The 20548-nt window shown below is 41.5% G+C and overlaps 2 protein-coding genes across 7 annotated transcripts in view; one reads left to right on the forward strand and one right to left on the reverse strand.

The window, feature by feature from the left end:
• Nucleotides 1-3516, forward strand: part of RB1 (RB transcriptional corepressor 1) — an 83173-nt gene extending 79657 nt beyond the window's left edge. For all 4 annotated transcript variants that reach the window (XM_052786130.1, XM_052786128.1, XM_052786131.1 and 1 more), the window contains 2 exons: nt 224-273; nt 1521-3516. In XM_052786130.1, coding sequence (XP_052642090.1) covers nt 224-273; nt 1521-1594 — 124 coding nt within the window. In that variant the 3' untranslated portion in view covers nt 1595-3516. The remainder of the gene's footprint in view (nt 1-223; nt 274-1520) is intronic.
• A 1588-nt stretch (nt 3517-5104) lies between these two features.
• Nucleotides 5105-20548, reverse strand: part of RCBTB2 (RCC1 and BTB domain containing protein 2) — a 51982-nt gene continuing 36538 nt past the window's right edge. For all 3 annotated transcript variants that reach the window (XM_052786136.1, XM_052786135.1, XM_052786134.1), the window contains 3 exons: nt 12508-12644; nt 11769-11899; nt 5105-8399 (listed from right to left, as the gene is read on the reverse strand). In XM_052786136.1, coding sequence (XP_052642096.1) covers nt 8259-8399; nt 11769-11899; nt 12508-12644 — 409 coding nt within the window. In that variant the 3' untranslated portion in view covers nt 5105-8258. The remainder of the gene's footprint in view (nt 8400-11768; nt 11900-12507; nt 12645-20548) is intronic.

Consider the following 20548-nt stretch of genomic DNA (forward strand, 5'->3'; position numbering starts at 1 on the left):
TGTCTTTAGTCAGCATTTTAAAAAACAAAACCCGAATTTTTTAGGCGTATGAGAAATCAAGCAACTCTTGAGTTTAGTGTGGACGAAAAAAGAGTTAGCATCTTTGTAAGAGAAGGCGATAGCACTCAAGTGAATGAACCTTGATTTAAAGTTAGGTTATGAGGATAAAAAGTTGTTGGTTTTTTTTTTAACTTGCACTTAATCATATGTTTTCTGTCTGCAGCAAACACCTACCCCAGGAGTCGAAGTTCCAACAAAAGCTTGCTGAAATGAGTGAGTATTTTTTTTTCCATTAACTGCCCAGCAGTGAGTGCCTTGGATAAAACAGTTTGTGCCCACTCAGATAAAAACATTGCTCAACACTGATGTAATTTTGGTAACTTGTTCAGTTTTTTGTACTTGCTCCATTTAATCTTGAAAATGCAGCTTATAAAATGGAAATCCTCAAAAGCCTTTTTGAGGATGTTAAATGGCACAGCAGCATAGGAGATGCTATATTACATGTGAATAAGAAAATGAGCATGACACATTTTTCCTAAACGCTAGAATTCTTGAAACGGAATTAAATGCTTGCCCATTAAAGGCTCTCCCATTTATTGTCATGACAAACCCTTAGCTGAGAGCCTGTGGGTAGAGATCAGTAGTAATTGCAGCAGCATTTCGTTGACCAGAACACCTTTTTAGGCGATTGCAGTATATTAAAGGAAAATTATGTACACAGGAAAATTGTATGTAATTTTGTATGTTGCTTTGCTGTCTTTTATACTAAAATGCCCGAGACTGGTGCGTCAGCATTTCTTTCAGACTTTATGGCATCGCTTTTCTGTTTTTCAAATGAAACTCAAATCTAGCTCAGGAAAAGCAAAACGGCCACATCCCCACATCCGAGCTGTATTTTCCACTCCCGAGAAGGAGCACGCTTGGCCTGACCGGGCATTCTCCCTCTCTGGTGGAATCTGAGCTCCGTAGCTGAGCAGATTTGCCCGTTAAAAATTCTTACCTAGCAAGTGTTTGCTCATCAGGATAGGTACGAGTACGGATCCAGGCACCTCTCGTTTATTATTTTCGGGTGGGGGAAAGGTTTGAGTGTTTCCTTGTGGCAGAGGTTAAGAAGAGACGTTCTGTCTCACATCCAGTTGTGTCAGCGTGTGTCACTGCGGGGAAAAGGCGTCTTTTGGGCAGGGTGGCTGCGGAACATGGGGATGGCTCGGCCTGTAGCATCTGCCTGGCAAGACGACGAGATCCCTACGTGGTACAGTCCATCTGCCCGCCGTGAAGATGAAAACAGACAAAGTGAGGGTACAGAAGCAAGGAGAACTTCAGTGAACGGGTGGAAGGAATTTAAGATGTGTGAGATTGAGCAGGAATTGCTGAAGCAACTCAGAATTACTTTTAAAATGTGGGATTTGTTTTATTTAGAGTAGTGTAATTCAATTGTGTCATTACCAGTTTTTACAAGAACTAATCACGTCTGAAGCAAGTATTTAATTTCTTTTTTTGTTTGTTTTTATTTTTTTTAGCATCTACTCGAACAAGAATGCAAAAGCAGAAGCTGAATGATGGAAGTGATACCTCAGCCAGTGAAGAAAAGTGAGATTGTTCTCAGGACCAGGGCCTGCACTGCAGGCCCTCTTAGATTGTTTTTCTTCATTAATTGAGTTGCTTTTTTAGGTGCTTTTTATTCAGAACTGCTAGTTGAAAACATTTGGACTTTTTGAATTTTTAAATGTTTTTCATGATACTTTGCCTTATGATGTAGCATATATACAATGTAAGCCACTGAATTTAATTTATATATTTTTTTGAGGATTTTAAAAACAGACTTGGAAGGTGTCTTGGCTTCCTATTGCAACATTACTGATTTAAGCCAATTCAGTCTACTTGGACTGATTTTTTTCTGTCTAAAGACAAAACGTTAGCTAGAATGATTTGAAATGCACTAATTTTGTTTCTTAGATTTCATTTTTAGATTTTCTTTACTTGCAAATTTTGAAAATGAGGGGCCAGATACTGCAAAGATTTGTCTCTGTATATAATTAGCGCATCAAATTCCCATTAACTTAAACTGCAGAGCAGTCGTAGACCTTGCAGAGTCAGTACATGAGAAGTACAACCTGAATTCAAAGGGAACTCGTTATGTAGCCGTACTACTGAAACCAATACTTAGCGTTGTGTAGTTCTCCTTCCCCAGCTCTTGCCCCCCTGCAATTTCAGAGGGCACTTACGCTGTCCATCAGTTTGAATTTCTTGGAACGTGAATCCCACAGAGAATCTTCCCAGAAGCCGAAGCTTCTTCCCATATGCAGAGTACTTGATGTGCACTTTCTTATCTTGGAAAAACCTCAATTATTTAAAAGAAAAAAGAACCCCAAACCTAAATCCCACCTGGTACACATAAGATTTTGAAATTCTAATGACGTAGAATTTTCTTGATTTCTTCAAATTTTCCCCTAACTGTAGCCAAGCCAAACAGCTTAAGAAACAGGCCCCAAACCTGTTTCCTATGGCTGAAAGCTGAGTCTCTCCGGTTGGGTTCCAGGTACGAGTGGCCTGGTCTCTAAAAGCACAGGGCGTCTCCCACTGGCCTTACCGCAGCGTCTGCACAAAAGCCGAACTTGACGAGCCCGCGTTGGGAAAATCAGTCTGCCTTATTTTGCTGAAAAGGCAGAGTTTAATAGGCAACTTGCAAACTGTCACAACTAGCAAAAACAAACAAACAAAAAAACCCCAAACTTTTTTCAACTTCTGTGTTTGTAAGTTACTGATTCAGATACTAGATTTTTTTCTTGCAATGATAAAGGGTTTGCAAAATAGCCAGTTAAGGAAAGCACATGTTTTACTTCCAGTGGATTAAAACATAAGCAAATAAATGAAGTCCTGCTTTAAAGTGACCCATTTTTATGAAATTTAGCTTTTGCAGCTACTTGAATTAAAACAGCTACAGTAGAAAAGCATGCTGTCCTTACACAAACATTTTAAAACCACATCTTCTCTGGATAGGTTATTTAGAAATGGTTTAGCTGATCCTAGAATACTTACAGCAGTACATTTTAATGATCAGTCCTTGTGTCGAACGGAAGCTAATCCTACAGCTACTGAAAATTCTACGAACAGCACACTGATTTGTCAATGAATTTTAAAATAAAATGGAGTTATTTTTTTAGTCACAATATGGCTTCAACTTTCCTCCTGAAAAATGTACAGAAGTGCTGGAATACCTTATGTTTATTTTCTCACTGTTTGCAGAGTTTTACAGACAGAATATATGTTAACATTGGGGTGCAGTGACTGTAAGCTCTGTTACAGCTGTTGAAGTTCTTCCATGATCCTTTGGCTAGAGGGGTGACAGTACAGAGTCCAGTGCCTAAGCAGATTTATTATTTCCTTACTGTGACAGTGTATTTTTTTTTTTGTTGTTTAAAGACTGAAGGCTTTACATCAAATGTATGATTGATAGTATTTTATACAACTAATCGGTTTCTTTCCTTCAAGGTAAATAAAATAGCTTTTAAAAGATTCCTGGTTAGTAATTTCCTTTTAATTAGATGAGAAGGTGACTTCATAGGGTAATGATGTCCTGCTGTATCATGCTTCCACTGTGATTCTGCAGCTGGTACAAGCAGAGGTCACTCCCATCTCCAGCGATTCCCTCTTGGTGCGGAGGTCCAAGGATTCGTGCTGTCGGGCTTGGAGTTACCTTCAGGAGTTTCGGGAAACGTTCTCGCCAGAACTTTTGTTCCAGGGTCACTGTTGGTGACCAGGCTTCTGGCAGAGGCCGGCCCGGGTCGCTGCCAGGGCCCTTGCAGAGGTGCGTGAGGCAGTCCTTCAGAGATTTGGGTGTCCGCATTTAGAAGCGTTCCCATCTTCAATTCTTTCGCGTTCGGAGCTGCTGAAAACAGCCCGGGATGTCAAAACTCCAGCAAAAGCCGCTGTGGCTTTTGGGGCCAGGTATGTGTCTGTAGGCAGGTCAGCCTCGCAGGCTGCCTGTTGCTGCGTTGCTGGAGTCCGTTGGTGCCTGTGAGTTGTGATCCACTCTCCTGATCTTGCAGGGCTATTTATAGTGTTGGCGTTCATGACAAAGCTTAGAGCACAAAGTGCACTGGCTGACTTACTTGCCAGTCCTTGCCCCCTCTGAAAACACATTTTCAGAGTCCTATTTTTAAGTAGATACGTATGTAAATCAATGTGTATTGAAACTGAATGGCTTTTTGTCAGATTTGGAAATTTTACTGTGTTTGAGAGTACTTTTCTTACGGCGAGACCTTGTTGCGTTCAAAATGGGCTAGGATATTGAAACTGTTTCAGGAAAGCAACAGAAAATTAGAATTCAGAGCCAGGAGAGTTGGACAGAAAATGGGACGGGTGTTTCAGGTCCGTAATGGTAAGGATTGCACCACTCCACTGTGCTTAGGAGAGTTTGAGGAGAAAACATGTCTCTGCTGAAGCTGTATGTGGGAAATGAGGGCAGGGGAATGGCATCTCAGAGGCCCCTTTCTCTCCATGGACATTGTGGGGAATTTAGTCTGTTGGCTTGGCTGTGTAGCCATCTCGAGGCGTATGAGCCTCTTCATTTGCAGTTTTATACGTTAATCTCTTGCTGCTGTCCCCTGTTTCCAAATGCTGTTTGTTCTTACATGTCACAGAATGTGTGAACTGCATGTTTTTGGGTACAGGAAGATACCTGTGTCAAATGTAGAACAGCTGGAGATACTGGTGCAAAGTACAAGTAGAAATATTTTAAAAAGTAACAAGCAAGCTGGTCATAATGTACTTTTGCTTCAGAAACAATGCTTGGTGTTTTGAGGACAATTTTATTAATCACTAAGTCACTAGGGCATTAATTTCTTTGAAAGGTGGAAATACAGGTATGCAAATGCTCCAGCTCTTTTTTTGCAGACTCAGTTTTCATTCTGTTTATAAATACTTATAGCTGGTGGCAGTTATTTCCTGAAGAACACAAATAGTCTTTAAAGTATCTTTCTGAAATATTGTCTCTTTTATTTCTTTTTGTCCCACACTACTGACTGCACAGTCAGCTCTGTTTACAAGCATAAGACTTACTTACTTACTTTCTTTTCAGTAAAAGTGAAAAATCCCACTCATATTTTTTAAATATTATGGCATTTTTATTAATGGTCTATTAAAACCAGCCAAGTTTATAAAGAAACAAGAAATCAAAACATAATTTTATGTTCACGCTGTAAAGTTTCTACATCATTAGGTGGTAGCCAATGAGTCGTGTCTTTATGGGGTAAATAAATGCTTTGTTTTACAAGGAAAGCCCATGGAAATTGTTCAGATTATATAAAACCAGCAATTTACATAGTTATCAGGTGTCATAACAAAACTCTAGGGGTGGGTACCAGGTGACAATGCAATGCTGGCTCTTAGCTTCAGTAACTTTTAAGAGAACCTTTGAATAACCCTATCCCTGTCATTTCTTTTTCTTTCACATTCCATTTGATTCAGAAAGTTATCCGCCTCATTCCCTTTCTGCAAAGTGGAGCATCCCTCTTTATTTAAACCCCAGATACAGTTTATGCTTGACTTTATTTTCACTTTTTAACAGATAACCTTTTTGTCTGTGGTATCCTAAAACAGAACACTATTTACATACTTAAATACTTCATTAAGTATTTAACCTGCAAGATCCACAAACATAAGTTTCTTGCAGACCATCTCACAATGGTAAAATGCATCCCTAGTTTCTTCTAAAATATCCAATGATCAGGTTTCAAGCATATCCACATTTAACCACCTAAGCCAGTATGGTTTTTTAAACATTGACATTTGAGTGCCAAGGAAAGTGCATGCAAAGAAAGTTTAAAAAATTAAATAAATAAATGTCTCCTCTATGAATGTAATACTGTCACATCCAGGTCAGATGATACATACTGCATGAGTAAAAGCCAGAGCTGACACACTGGAGCTTTAGAGTCACCCTCATTCAGTCCAGAGATGCTTTTTCTCAAAATTACAGGCTTTGTCAGTTACTCTGAAATTGTAACTAGGCTTTAATGTGTATAGTAGGTTGGAAATCATGAGCAGGAAGGAAACAAATTGAAAAAAAATGGCACTATTGGTTATATTAAGCCAAAAATACCTTACTAAGAAAGCATGCCATTTTGACTACAGTAGTTGTTGAACTACTGTGTTTTGCACTTGAGCCAGCTTAGGCGAGTTGTGCCCTACCATGATACTGGTTTACTGTCTGCATTAGCCTCAGTGTGCCTCAGTCAAGTGCTTTTCAACACAAACTTATCAAAACTGATCATCTCCCCCCAGGGAAGGTGTGGTTTTGATGAAACTGCCTTATGTACTGTAAAGTTTTTGACCAGTTCTGTTTGAATACAAAACACTGGTACAGCTGCTGAAGTATAGACTTACTTATGCTGCTGGAGAAAGTAAGTTGTACTAATCACTGAGGAGGTGGCAGAACATGCTTGTTAACAGTAGGTGATCCGATATAGTTCTAGTGAGTCTGAGGCAAATGCCTCAAACAGCTTTTTCCAAAATAACTTGCTTCTGGCCCTTTTCCTAAGTAAATTCTACTGTCTGCATGCCTCATCCTTCCACTTGCACCCACAGGGACTGCTGTGAAGAGAGACACTACTCACTGCTTCTCATCTTCTTTGAGGATGTGCTTCTCCTTTTCTTCCTCCTCAAGGAACAGGACTGTTTGAGAAATGATCCTCCAATATAACAAGGAACAGTTATTTCTACTTTAGAAATGAGGAAATAAGGCTACAATCATTTAAGGGAATTAGGTTCTTAGAAACCACATTTGAGGATTAGAAAAAGCCATCGAAGGATTCTGTGGCACAGCAAGGATCTGAAGGAAGGTTGCATGACTAATTATACTAGTGTACTGAGCCTGACCATCCAGCTTCTTGCCTTCACCCTTTGTACAATACTACAAAAGGCACTTAAAGCCACAACACCTACTCAAAATTTTACGAGAAATAATTTCTCAGGGCTAATTCACAGTTGCCTATTAAAGTGAATGCTTCATGAGCTCAGCATCTTCTGTAACAGGGCAAACCTCTCTGTGCAACACTGGGTGGGGTTTCATCTTACCTCACTTAAGTCAGTTAGTTAGAAATTAAGCATCTACTCTACCTTAGCCATCCCATCCCCTCGATGGTCAGTGATGAGAGGGAGGCATGTCCAGAGGGCAACTCCTCTCACCTAAACCAGGCATGTAAGGTAAGTGGTGTGGTCACCTCGCAGCACCAACCAAAGGAGAACCTGAAACAGTGCATTTGGACAAGAGGTACTATTGCCACATGGAAAAACAATGCGAGTTTCACTCTCATGATTTAATGGTAAGACCCATTTTTATCACTTCAAAACTATCTTTTTCTCCATTTTTCTTAAGGTGATCTATCTGGGGTTAGATACTAAGACGGGAATAAACAAACCTCAAGTGGAACTTCCCTTTCCTTGAGATTTTGTTTAGATTTCTTTTTCTTGGTAACAAGCAACCAGATGGTTTTCTGAGTACCAAAACACACAGCACAATAATTCATGCCCAGACAAATACTGTGAATGCTTCCTGGCCCACTGGGGTGCCAGGGAAGGTGCTGGGTCTAATGGAAAGGAAGATTTTTTTTTTTCATTCTGTCTAGAACAATGGACGTAAGTGCCAGGAACTCAAAACTGTAATATCCAGCTGAAGCTTTTCAGGGCTTACATATTTATACTCCCAATAAACACCAAGTGAGACATATCTTCCTCCTACCAGTCAGAAAGCCTCTCATCCTAAAGAATTTATTACTTCATTGCATGTTCAGAAAAACAAGTTTGTATCTTCACTGGATGGTAAACCAGGCACAAAGCAGCCAACTATGACACACTAACTTTGTTTGGTGATAAAAGTATACTATGAAAGTTTTAGCAGCAAACAGGCCACTGTCCCAAATGCAGGTTGTTTAAAAAAAAACAAGAAAAAACCCTCAAACCAGACAGACAAGATAATGATAGCTTAGTTTGCTTGACTTTAAGTGGGCAAGGGTAGTTACTGCATTGGATTTTTGTTAAATTCTGTTGGCTATGAACTCTCACCACACATCTGTGCTGTAGCCATCTTTACAAAACCTGTACATTAACAGACTTCTACACATTTCCTAAACTGATGGACACTGAGTGTTTCTTTCCAAACCTTAGCACGCTCTGACCATGGATAAGTTCATTCTCCAAAGCAGAAGTATTTTTGGGAGGGAAGAGGACGTGCTCTTCAGCTTGGTGGTAGTCAGACCTCAATTTCGGAATGCTCCCACTCTGCTTGCTTTGCTAATGAAGTTTTTCAGGAGGTCGTGGTCCATTTCTGCAAAGCCTTGAGTTTGTGTAACAACAGTTAAATGGTTTATGCAAAATCTGAAGCAAAATTCTTCCAAGTCCTAGAACAAATTGAGGTAATTTTTAATATGACTGATTGATAGAAAAATTATTATTTTTTGTTTCAAATCTGTCATTTAATTAGCAGAGAATATACCAGGTTGTTCACATTACCAATCCCTTTTCTGATCAGTTTGATTAGATCACAAATGATAGGATGAAATTTGTTTATACAAACTATTAAAAAAACCCAAACAAACCCTCCAAGAAAACAGGAGTAGCCACCTAAATCAACTCTAGAACTCCATCACATTTACTGAGCTCATTAGAAAAAGTTACAAATAAGTGAAACCATCAACTTTCCCCACATACAACTACTAGAGCGTCAGTAACTCCTCTCTCTTCTTCCCTGCACTGAATTCAGTAGGGGTCCTGTATAAACCAGCAGGTATCCTAGTCTTGCTGAAAATAAAAGCAAAATATAAGGTAACATTTGATGATGCTTGCTGAACACAAACTGGATGTTAGAATACATGTGTCTTTCTTTTGTGGCAAACCTAGGAGTTGTGTCCCCCTGTCTAGGAACTGGGATTCCTAAATAGCAAAAATGGTTCTGTCTTGCTGTAACAGGATGTTCGGCTATTCAGCATAGGATAGGTACAAGCCATTAAGCCATACAACCATGATTTCACACAGCAAATTTTGCCCACTCAAACTCCTCACAACAGTGGCAATCCTTCTCTCCATGCACTGGGTCAGTCCCCTTTAGCTGGTTCCTATGCAACAACTTGCTGTTGAAGGAAAATTAATTACATTCTGCAGCAAGCAGAGCTGGAGCCAGCAGCAAGGTGAGTCTAAATTGGCAGTACAATCCATGATCTGTAAACTCTTCAAGGGTTACAGTAGAAAGAAAGAGGTCTCTTAATCCATGCCAGTTTTATTCTATGTTAACCACACAAACATTTCAGCCAGGGATTAATAGTAGAAGTAAATTTAGCAGAATACCTGTGCATTTCCCTTTGAAACCTTTTCCTTAGATTGAATGTTTCAAGTCTATTGCTCCAGCAAGATTTAACTAAAGCTTTAACAGAGCAGCACAAAATACCCTTTAAAAAGAAATAACGTAGCAGCAATGCACAGAAGTAAATTTTATCTCTCATCAAGTACTGGAAAAGCAAGAAAAGGAATGAGAATAGAAGAAGAAATAAAAACCGTAGAAGAAATAAAAAAAATGTAGAAGATCAAAGGCACTGACAGCTTAAGCCTCAGCAGACCTCTGAAGTGGTAACTGCCAAAACCTGCGTTGCTTTACAGTCAACATGCAAACTTTTACACTAAACAAAATGAACAGCAGCTGCCTATTCTGGTACTGATCTATGAAAAGGACCATAGATATAGAATCCTGGTCACCAATTTTGCCATTTCAAGAAATACTGGCTTTTAATTCTGTTATATAGAAGATGATTAATCTAAAATTTGTTACAGTGTATATTTGAAATATGCTTTAAAATAACTTGTAGCATCAATTCTTTGTATTTTCTGAGGACAGGACAAAATATTTTCAGGCATTTTTAGTCCTAACAGCCATGCACATTAGCCAAGTCAGTCTTCAGTTAATTTGATATGTTAATGGCAGATGACACAGCACTATAATCTTGCACTTGCAGTGGTGACATTTAATGACAAAAAATTGAATTAATTCTACCTTTTCAAACTTCCAAAATATGAGGCCTCTTTCATAACCCTTCTTTGGACAGTTTTCTGCTGAGGTGCTGATACACTGCACATGGTTCTCAAACAAATTTTCACTGTACTAATGTAGTACGCTAAAAGATCCTGGCCTACTTCACAGTTCCTTAGACAGAGGCTATCCCCTGTCTTTGACAAAGAAGTCTTTGCTGCACTTCTCTGAAGCAGTTCTACTATATCCCTTTCTGAGCTGTGGGTGTGGGTGGGAGGGCAACAATCCCCTCTCCTGAGTTTGGCACATGCTGCACCCAGGGCAGGTAAACCAATTTATCATCTGATGATCATGTTAAAAATATTACATGTTTTGAAAGAATACTCACTAGGTATACAGAATAAAACATAGAATCATAGAAGGAAGAGGAGGAGAGTCATCTAGCCAATCTCTTTCATTGTGTTTCAGCCATTATAAACTCTAGTGCTTTGTCCAGGCTAGTTTTACTACTTCACAATACACCTAAATGTATCTTTAACTACTTCACCTGACACAGGTCAACTGAAGGTATTTCTGCCTTGAAGATGTTAAAAACTATTGAAAAGCTTGTAAAAGGAGAAACTCCAGAGTAAACTTTTCACAAAAACTTCTGCTGTTAGGAGAATCAAATCATTGGTTCCTCCCTTCCTGTCCAGTCTTCCATGATATACTGGGCTTCTACCACCACAACGCATTGAAAGTACAATTCCTCTTTGCCTCAGCTGTTCATGCCTTCTGTTACTGATACCTTGGTTACAACTGCCTTGTAACCGGCAGCTGATAATCTTGTTATCTACTGATCTAATAGTATCCCCTCTTTTGATTTACAAAACTCACTGACTTCTGGACTACATATTTTGGCTCTTCTAATAGGTAATCTTCTGTTTGGTTATATTAATTTTATTCTTGTAAAGCAGAAGTAGTCTTGGAACAGAAAGATGAGGACTTCTCAACTAAGATGCTCAGTTATAACAATGGTTACTAAGTCTAAAATACATACACAGACTTCTTGAATAATAAACCCCACCACATCATTATTTCCACAATCAGCATAGCACTAAGAAGTTGAGAAAAGGAAAACACCTTTGAAAGTATTTGTCTGTTTACAAAAAAAGCACTTGCAGTACTGCTGATAACAGGTTGAGTGCTAGTGAAACATTCCAGAGCTAAGGGCAGACCAGATGACAGGATATGTGGAGAGGAATAACAATAGGTCATTTGTTGTATGTCAGCAGGATTCATTGTAAACAACATGGCAAACCTGCATTTTTTTATATAAGCACAAGGGTAAACGGGGAGGGACTTTACAGGTAAATTCTCCCACTGCCTGTAAAAGGCAGTACCAGAATGATTGTACCAGACACCGGCAGACAAAATGATCAGGTGGAGAAGTCAGGAAATGAACAGGCGGTGCAAAATCCAAAGGTGGAGAAGTAAACAGCAGTGAGAAATTTGCATGCCATGCCATGCCAGATGACAAGGCAGGAAGCAGATTAAGAATCCTGACTCACAGGTGCAAGTCAAAAGGTCAAGAAGAAAACACTAGTAGCTGCATTTTTTTTTTTACAGCTAAAAAAGGGAAAAAACATCTGGGAGTCCAGAAAGGGAAATTGCACTAATCATGCCTCATCAGTTAAATGCAGTTATGTTTATATTAAACAGTTTCATTTCTCAGAAAACAACTGTTTGCCTGAAGAGAAGTTCTCCTTACCTGAGCTTCATATTTGACAGCAGCAGAAAGAAGAGCAATGGCGTTCTCTTCACAAATGCCTTGTTTGATCGTTTGCTGGCAAAGCTTTTTCAATCTGTTTTCTCTATACAGTGTTGCCAAATCTAGCAGTCCTGCAAAAATTCATACAGCTTTAACTATCCTGGTGCAAGCATATTAATTTTTTTTCAAATGAATCAACCTATTGTTTTAGGCTGAATTAATCAAAGACTTGATCTATTTTTTTCCCTAAACAATGTGTGCATTTTTAAAGGTCCTCAAAAGACATATCAAAAAGGGATCCTTTTATTACTATGCAAGCGTTCTATCGTCTTGTTCACTGTATTGTAGCTCATTCTAGGCATCAACTAGTGACTTACATGCTCTTAAATTCAAGCAGGGAACAGCTCCCTTTTCATTCATGATAAAATCACCACAGCTATTCAAACAGAAAAGTTTTAGGATGGCATTAGTGCCTTTTTAAGGAAAAAAAGAGTTCTTAATATGAGAAACAATGAGTTCTTTTTGAACATTTTGCACCTTTGATCTTATTGCATCCCCACCACTTATTCTCCTTGGGCATGTTTCCTGCTACTGCATCCCTTCTTCCTGACACCTACCAAACTCAAGATTTAAGTGCTAATAAAACTAAAATTAACAAGCCCTGCTTTCCTCACCCTGTTATGACACACAAACTTTTCAGAAACAGTAACCTAGAGATATTCCCATTTATGGCAAATACCTATTGCATCTTCAGGAGGGAGCCTAATGTTGTCTGTATACAGGTATTCCAGGAAGGCTCGGTAAACAGGATAAGAAAATTCACTCATTTCTATAATTTCATCATCATTATTCAGTATGGAACGAAAATGTTCACACCTACAAAACATGAACAAGGACTTTTACTGTAAAGAGTTAAGCTTGAAAGATGAGCTGCAGCAAGTTGGTACAAAAAAAAAAAGATTAAATCAGTCAGACTAAATACACAAATATAAACTCTAGCTACATGATTTCTTAGCTTGAACACATTAATTTCTTTAAGCCATATATATATATATACATATATTAAAAATTCAGAATTTTCCTTCTACTTTCAATACCTTTAAGGACGGTTCATGTGGTTTTGATGTCATTTTCTTAAATAGGTTACACATTAACTATGAATTTTATTACCTGGCTCGTAATAGATAACATTTACAATTAAGTATAGACAATTCTCACAGTTCAACCTGCTTTCTCCAACATGATCTAGCGAGGAGGGAAATTTATTAATATTTTAGATAACATTTATTCCAGTGTCAGAGTCCATACACAATTTAGCATTAGATTTCATCATTATACTCAAGGATTAAAATATTTAAAGTGAAGACACTCTCACCCAGATCTTTCATCACCTTTTTCTTATAAGTCTGAATACTTTTGTAACAGACAAGATACAAACAAGGAAAAAGCATTGCCTTTGATAGCTGTACTCTGCAGCTTACAGTTCACAGTAACTTACAACTCACTGTAACTTACTGCTCCCTAAAAAACATCCTGTAACATTTGAATTGTTTACAAAATTTTTGCTACTGGAAATGAACATCACCACCTCAGGTAACTTTTCCTATAACAGCCACAACTTAATTTTATACTACACTACTTACTTTCTAACTCTCCCACATCAGAATTTGCTTTTTTTTTTAGTAAAACCTTTATGTAAAAGGTAGGTTGGTTTCCTTTTAATGACACTGGGACAATTCTACATCATAAAGACAGCGTAACTTAGATACAAATGAAAAATAATTATTTATTTAATCATTTAATTTACCTTTGTCACATTTGATTTTACTGGTCATTTAAAGAATTTTTTTCTTAGTTGTTTGGTTTTTTTTAATAAAGTAAACAAACATCAAGTCAAATTCATAAAGAATTAAAAAGTCATTATCTAGCTTCTGCCACATCTTGTACCAGATTCTGGCATTCGAAGAGGCACATCAAACCCCACTGCTTTGTTTCCCATAGCCTCATGTTAAGTGGTGGTGACCATGCTATCCATCCAGCTGTGGAACAGACCTTGGGAATGGTCTGTTGCCCCAGTGGCACTACACAGAAGTAAAAAGTCAGAGAGAAGGTGGTGCACATTGTTCCCTTAAAACTAAATAAGTAAATAAATTAAAATCGGTTGGTACTCATCCTTCAGTCTCCAAATACCTTGGAGTGACTTATCCTTTGGAGTGCCTCTCTCCCTCTCTCTCTCTCTCTGTAGAGACAGACCAGATGCTTAATTTTGTCTGGCTAAATGCAGTGCAGACAAATCCCACCCACATACTCATCTGTATCTGTTTCTGCAGGTAGTACGTTGCTTGGCCAGCCTCTCACTGAGCTGCACGTTGCCCTGTCATTTCACCACCATTGCAAGCTAATAGCCACCAACAATATGATCTAGTTCAACAGCAGGCATAAAACAAGATGGAAAAAAGTCTTCATAAGTACTAAAGAAATGACTAGATAATGAAAAGGAACTTTTACCAGCACTGCATTCATGACAATGCTCTGGAACAGGCTGAATGCTGAAAAATACCACATTAAATACATTATCCTCTGATCCAGTTGCATCATGAGACTATAAGGCTTAAAGAAAATATTAATTCTACAGACTGTGCCTGATGCTTTAGTATTCCTGCATATTATTTTGATAATGCTATACATTTAAATCCATTTTAGAACTAGACACATTTCCTTCCCAGAATGCCACACAATCAGAAAAGTAGAGCAAGAAAAAAGAAATCAGGAAAAGTTACATATAGTCTGATTATCAGGAAAAACAACCTCAGAAACATTTTGGGCATACACAAGATTTGAAGTTGTCCTGGTTTCAGCTGGGATAGAGTTAACTGTCTTCCTAGTAGCTGGTACAGTGCTATGTTTTGAGTTCAGAGCGAAGAATGTTGATAACACTGATGTTTTCAGTTGTTGCTCAGTAGTGTTTAGACTAATGTCAAGGATTTTTCAGCTTCTCATGCCCAGCCAGTGAGAAAGCTGGAGGGGCACAAGAAGTTGGCACAGGACACAGCCAGGGCACCTGACCCAAACTGGCCAACGGTGTATTCCATACCATGTGACGTCCCATCCAGTACAGAAACGGGGAAGTGGGGGGCAGGGTTTCGCCGCTTGGGGGACTGGCTGGGTGTCGGTCGGCGGGTGGTGAGCAATTGCACTGCGTATCATTTGTACATTCCAATCCTTTCATTATTGCTGTTGTCATTTTATTAGTGTTATCATTATCATTATTAGTTTCTTCCTGTCTGTTCTATTAAACCGTTCTTATCTCAACCCACGGGTTTTGCTTCTTTTTCCTGATTTTCTCCCCCATCCCACTGGGTGGGGGGGAGTGAGTGAGCGGCTGCGTGGTGTTTAGTTGCTGGCTGGGGTTAAACCACGACAGTCCTTTTTGGCGCCCAACGTGGGGCACGAAGGGTTGAGATAACGACAAACCTGACCAGAGCTTGTTAAAACAAATTTGTTATAAGCATTCATTATATCGGTCTAATAGTTGCTGGTCATTATGTTGATTTATGTGTTCTTAGAGTTGTTGCTCTGGTTTTTAAAGTTCTGTTATGTATCACCTCGCTTGCTGTATGTAGTCCCTCTTCTGCTGCTTATCATCCGTGGGAGGTGGATTAAGGTTTTCGCTTTGATGTATTGTATAACACTGGTTTATGGTATGATAAAGTCGTCGGCTGTGGGATTAATCCGGTACTTGCACCCAGCATTGTCACCTTTATACTGTGGAAGCCATCTGTGGGAAACTATTAATAATTATACCATTTACCTTTCCTCCTTGGAAAACCAGTCTATGGGTGGGATACCTTTCTTCCCCTCTCCTTTCTCCTTCAGTCCAGTTACAATGGTGTTTGAGAATTTTGAAAAATTTGAATACTCTTGGGATGTTGGGACCAGCACGGTCCTAGCCCTACTGCTAGGAATTAGCATGCTTCTGAATGTGGTTCAGCTCTCATTTAAGGTTAAACAACTATTTAAGAAAATCACCCAGAGATCTGCCCCAAGGCTGGATAATTATGAGTGGCAGGGTGTGTGGGGTAGTATGGGCAAGTACCTAGAAAAGTGGGCACCTCCAGTGTTTTGGAAATTCACCCCTGAACAAGTGCAGAATCCAGAAGAACTAGTAAAATATTTGGAAAAGGTATGCTGTCACCCCGGCAGCTCCAGAGAGATACAAATTACTGCAACGTGCTGCGGCCTGGCCCATGCCTATCGAGTCCTGTTCGACACCACTCAGTACCCTCAAGGGGAAGAGAAGGTCTCTGGACCTAACAACAAAACGATGAGCACTGTGGCTATCCAAACCTCAGCGACAGGCACTGCAGCCCCTCCAGCCTCGGCAATGAGCACGGCAGCTACCCAAACCTCGGCAACGGGCACTGAGGTCCCTCCAGCCCCAGCAACGAGCACAGCAGCTACCCAAACCTTGGCAACAGACACTGCGGTTATCCAAGACCCGGCGAGCGGTACTGCAACTGAACCAGTGGACCAACCTGCACCAGTATCAGTTGCCCCCGTACAGAAAAAGAAATATACAAAAAAATCAGTTCGCTTAGCGAAGGATGAAGGCGAACCAGGGTCATCACGGGAACAGGAGGAAGAGGCAGAACCAGAGGTAATAACCCGGTCCCTATCCTTGAGTGAGCTGCGGGATATGCGAAAAGATTTTGGCCGCCGTATAGGTGAGCATATTATCACCTGGCTCCTCCGATGCTGGGACAATGGGGCTAATAGCTTGGAATTAGAAGGTAGGGAAGCCAAGCAGCTGGGATCGCTTGCCAGGGAAGGTGGCATTGACAAGGCAATTGGAAGAGGGACACAAGCCATCAGCCTCTGGAGGCGACTCCTGTCAAGTGTGAAGGAAAGGTACCCCTTTAAGGAAGATGTTATATGTCAATCAAGCAAGTGGACAACCATGGAAAAAGGTATCCAATATCTGAGGGAATTAGCTGTGCTAGAGACAATTCATCATGATCCGGACAACCCACAATTACCCAAAGATCCAGACGAAGTCCAATGCACACGACCCATGTGGCGGAAGTTTGTACAGAGCGCACCATCGTCCTATGCCAACTCACTGGCAATAATGACCTGGAAAGACGAAGAGGCACCGACAGTGGATGAAGTGGCTCGCCAACTCCGTCAATACGAAGAAAATCTCTCCTCCTCCCTACAAGCCTGCATTTCGGCTGTGGAGAAGCTGTCCGAGGATTTCCAGCAATTCAAAGAGGAGATGTCCTGTTGCCCACCTGTAAGGACCAATGTCTCAGCTATTAGGAGTGAGCGCTCCTCTGCCCAAGAGAGAGAATATAGAAGGTACACACCGCGAGGTGCCCTGTGGTTTTACTTATGTGATCATGGAGAGGACATGAGGAAATGGGATGGAAAACCTACCTCGGTCCTAAATGCACGGGTACGTGAGCTGCGAGGAAAAAACACCACAAAAGGGGATTCTACCAGGAAAAATGCCGCTCCGGTTTCCAAACAGAGTAGAAGGGCTGATCTTATTTCTGATCCTCTTGAAGGGACTTCTGAGCCAATTTTACGAGAAGTGAATACTGGATACTCTGACCAGAATTAGAGGGGCCCTGCCTCCAGCCAGGTGGAGGAAAGGGATAACCGGGTCTATTGGACTGTGTGGATTCGATGGCCTGGCACGTTAGACCCACAGGAGTATAAGGCTCTAGTAGACACCGGCGCACAGTGTACTTTAATGCCATCAAGTTATGAAGGGGCAGAACCCATTTCTATTTCTGGTGTGACAGGGGGATCCCAAGAGTTAACTGTATTGGAAGCTGAAGTAAGCCTAACTGGGAATGAATGGCAGAAACACCCCATTGTGACTGGTCCAGAGGCTCCGTGCATCCTTGGCATAGACTATCTCAGGAGAGGGTATTTTAAGGACCCAAAGGGGTATCGATGGGCTTTTGGTATAGCTGCCTTGGAGACGGAGGGCACGGAACAGCTGTCTACCCTGCCTGGTCTCTCTCAAGACCCTTCGATTGTGGGGTTGCTGAGGGTTGAAGAACAACAAGTACCAATTGCTACCACGACAGTGCACCGGCGGCAATATCGCACCAACCGAGACTCTCTGATTCCCATCCACAAGTTGATTCGCCAACTGGAGAGCCAAGGAGTGATCAGCAAAACTCGCTCACCTTTTAATAGTCCCATATGGCCCGTGCGAAAGTCTAATGGGGAGTGGAGACTAACAGTTGACTATCGCGGCCTGAATGAAGTTACGCCACCACTGAGTGCTGCCGTTCCAGATATGCTAGAACTTCAATACGAACTAGAGTCAAAGGCAGCCAAGTGGTATGCTACAATTGACATTGCTAATGCGTTTTTCTCAATCCCTCTGGCAGCAGAGTGTCGTCCACAATTTGCCTTTACTTGGAGGGGTGTCCAGTACACTTGGAATCGATTGCCCCAGGGGTGGAAACACAGCCCCACCATTTGCCATGGACTAATCCAGACTGCACTGGAAAAAGGTGAAGCTCCGGAACACCTGCAATACATTGATGACATCATCGTATGGGGCAACACGGCAGAAGAAGTCTTTGAGAAAGGGAAGAAAATAATCCAAATCCTTCTGAAAGCCAGTTTTGCCATAAAAGAAAGTAAGGTCAAGGGACCTGCACGGGAGATCCAGTTTTTAGGAATAAAATGGCAAGATGGGCGTCGTCAGATCCCAATGGATGTGATTAACAAAATAGCAGCTATGTCTCCACCAACTAATAAAAAGGAAACACAGGCCTTCTTAGGTGTCGTGGGGTTTTGGAGAATGCATATTCCAAATTACAGTCTGATTGTAAGCCCTCTCTATCAAGTGACCCGAAAGAAGAATGATTTTCAATGGGGCCCTGAGCAACAACAAGCCTTTGAACAAATTAAACGGGAGATTGTTCACGCAGTAGCCCTTGGACCAGTCCGGACAGGACAAGATGTTAAAAATGTGCTCTATACTGCAGCTGGGGAGAATGGCCCTACCTGGAGCCTCTGGCAGAAAGCACCTGGGGAGACCCGAGGCCGACCCCTGGGGTTTTGGAGTCGGGGATACAGAGGATCCGAGGCTCGCTATACTCCAACTGAAAAGGAGATATTGGCAGCATATGAAGGAGTTCAAGCTGCCTCAGAAGTTGTTGGTACTGAAACACAGCTCCTCTTAGCACCCCGACTGCCAGTGCTGGGCTGGATGTTCAAAGGGAGGGTCTCCTCTACACATCACGCGACTGATGCCACGTGGAGTAAGTGGATTGCACTGATCACACAACGGGCTCGCATAGGAAACCCCAGTCGCCCAGGAATTTTGGAAGTGATCACGGACTGGCCAGAAGGCAAAGATTTTGGAATGTCGCCAGAGGAGGAGGTGGCACGTGCTGAAGAGGCCCCGCTGTATAATAAACTGCCAGAAAATGAGAGGCAATATGCCCTGTTCACTGACGGATCCTGTCGCATCGTGGGAAAGCATCGGAGGTGGAAAGCTGCCGTATGGAGTCCTACACGACAAGTTGCAGAAACTGCTGAAGGAGAAGGTGAATCGAGTCAGTTTGCAGAGGTGAAAGCCATCCAGCTAGCATTAGATATTGCTGAAAGAGAAAAGTGGCCAGTGCTCTATCTCTATACTGACTCATGGATGGTGGCAAATGCCCTGTGGGGCTGGCTACAGCAATGGAAGCAGAGCAACTGGCAGCGCAGAGGTAAACCCATCTGGGCTGCCGCACTGTGGCAAGATATTGCATCCCGGCTAGAGAATCTGGTTGTAAAAGTACGTCATGTAGATGCTCACATACCCAAGAGTCGGGCCACTGAAGAACATCAAAACAACCAACAGGTGGATCAGGCTGCCAAGATTGAAGTGGCTCAGGTGGACCTGGACTGGCAACATAAGGGTGAGCTATTTATGACTCGGTGGGCCCATGATGCTTCAGGCCATCAGGGAAGAGATGCAACATATAGATGGGCTCGTGACCGAGGGGTGGACTTGACCATGGACACTATTACACAGGTTATCCATGAATGTGAAACATGTGCTGCAATTAAGCAAGCCAAGCGGTTAAAGCCCCTGTGGTATGGAGGGCGATGGCTGAAATATAAATATGGAGAAGCCTGGCAGATTGACTATATCACACTCCCACAAACTCGCCAAGGCAAGCGCTATGTGCTCACGATGGTGGAAGCAACCACTGGATGGCTGGAAACATATTCTGTGCCCCATGCCACCGCCCGGAACACTATCCTGGGCCTAGAAAAGCAAGTCTTGTGGCGACATGGCACCCCAGAACGAATTGAGTCAGACAACGGGACTCATTTCCGAAACAACCTCACAGACACCTGGGCCAAAGAGCATGGCATTGAGTGGGTGTATCATATCCCCTATCATGCACCAGCCTCTGGGAAAATTGAGCGATACAATGGACTGTTAAAGACTACATTGAGAGCAATGGGGGGTGGAACTTTCAAACATTGGGATACACATTTAGCAAAAGCCACCTGGTTAGTCAACACCAGAGGATCTGCCAATCGGGGTGGCCCTGCCCAGTCGGAATTTTTACATACTGTAGAAGGGGATAAAGTCCCTGTAGTGCACATAAAAAATATGTTAGGGAAGACAGTCTGGGTTACTCCTGCCTCAGGCAAAGGTAAACCCATTCGTGGGATTGCTTTTGCTCAAGGGCCTGGGTGCACTTGGTGGGTGATGCGAAAAGATGGGGAAGTCCGATGTGTGCCTCAAGGGG

Source organism: Harpia harpyja, chromosome 4 (genome assembly GCF_026419915.1).
Source record: "Harpia harpyja isolate bHarHar1 chromosome 4, bHarHar1 primary haplotype, whole genome shotgun sequence".
Taxonomy (NCBI): Eukaryota; Metazoa; Chordata; class Aves; order Accipitriformes; family Accipitridae; genus Harpia; species Harpia harpyja.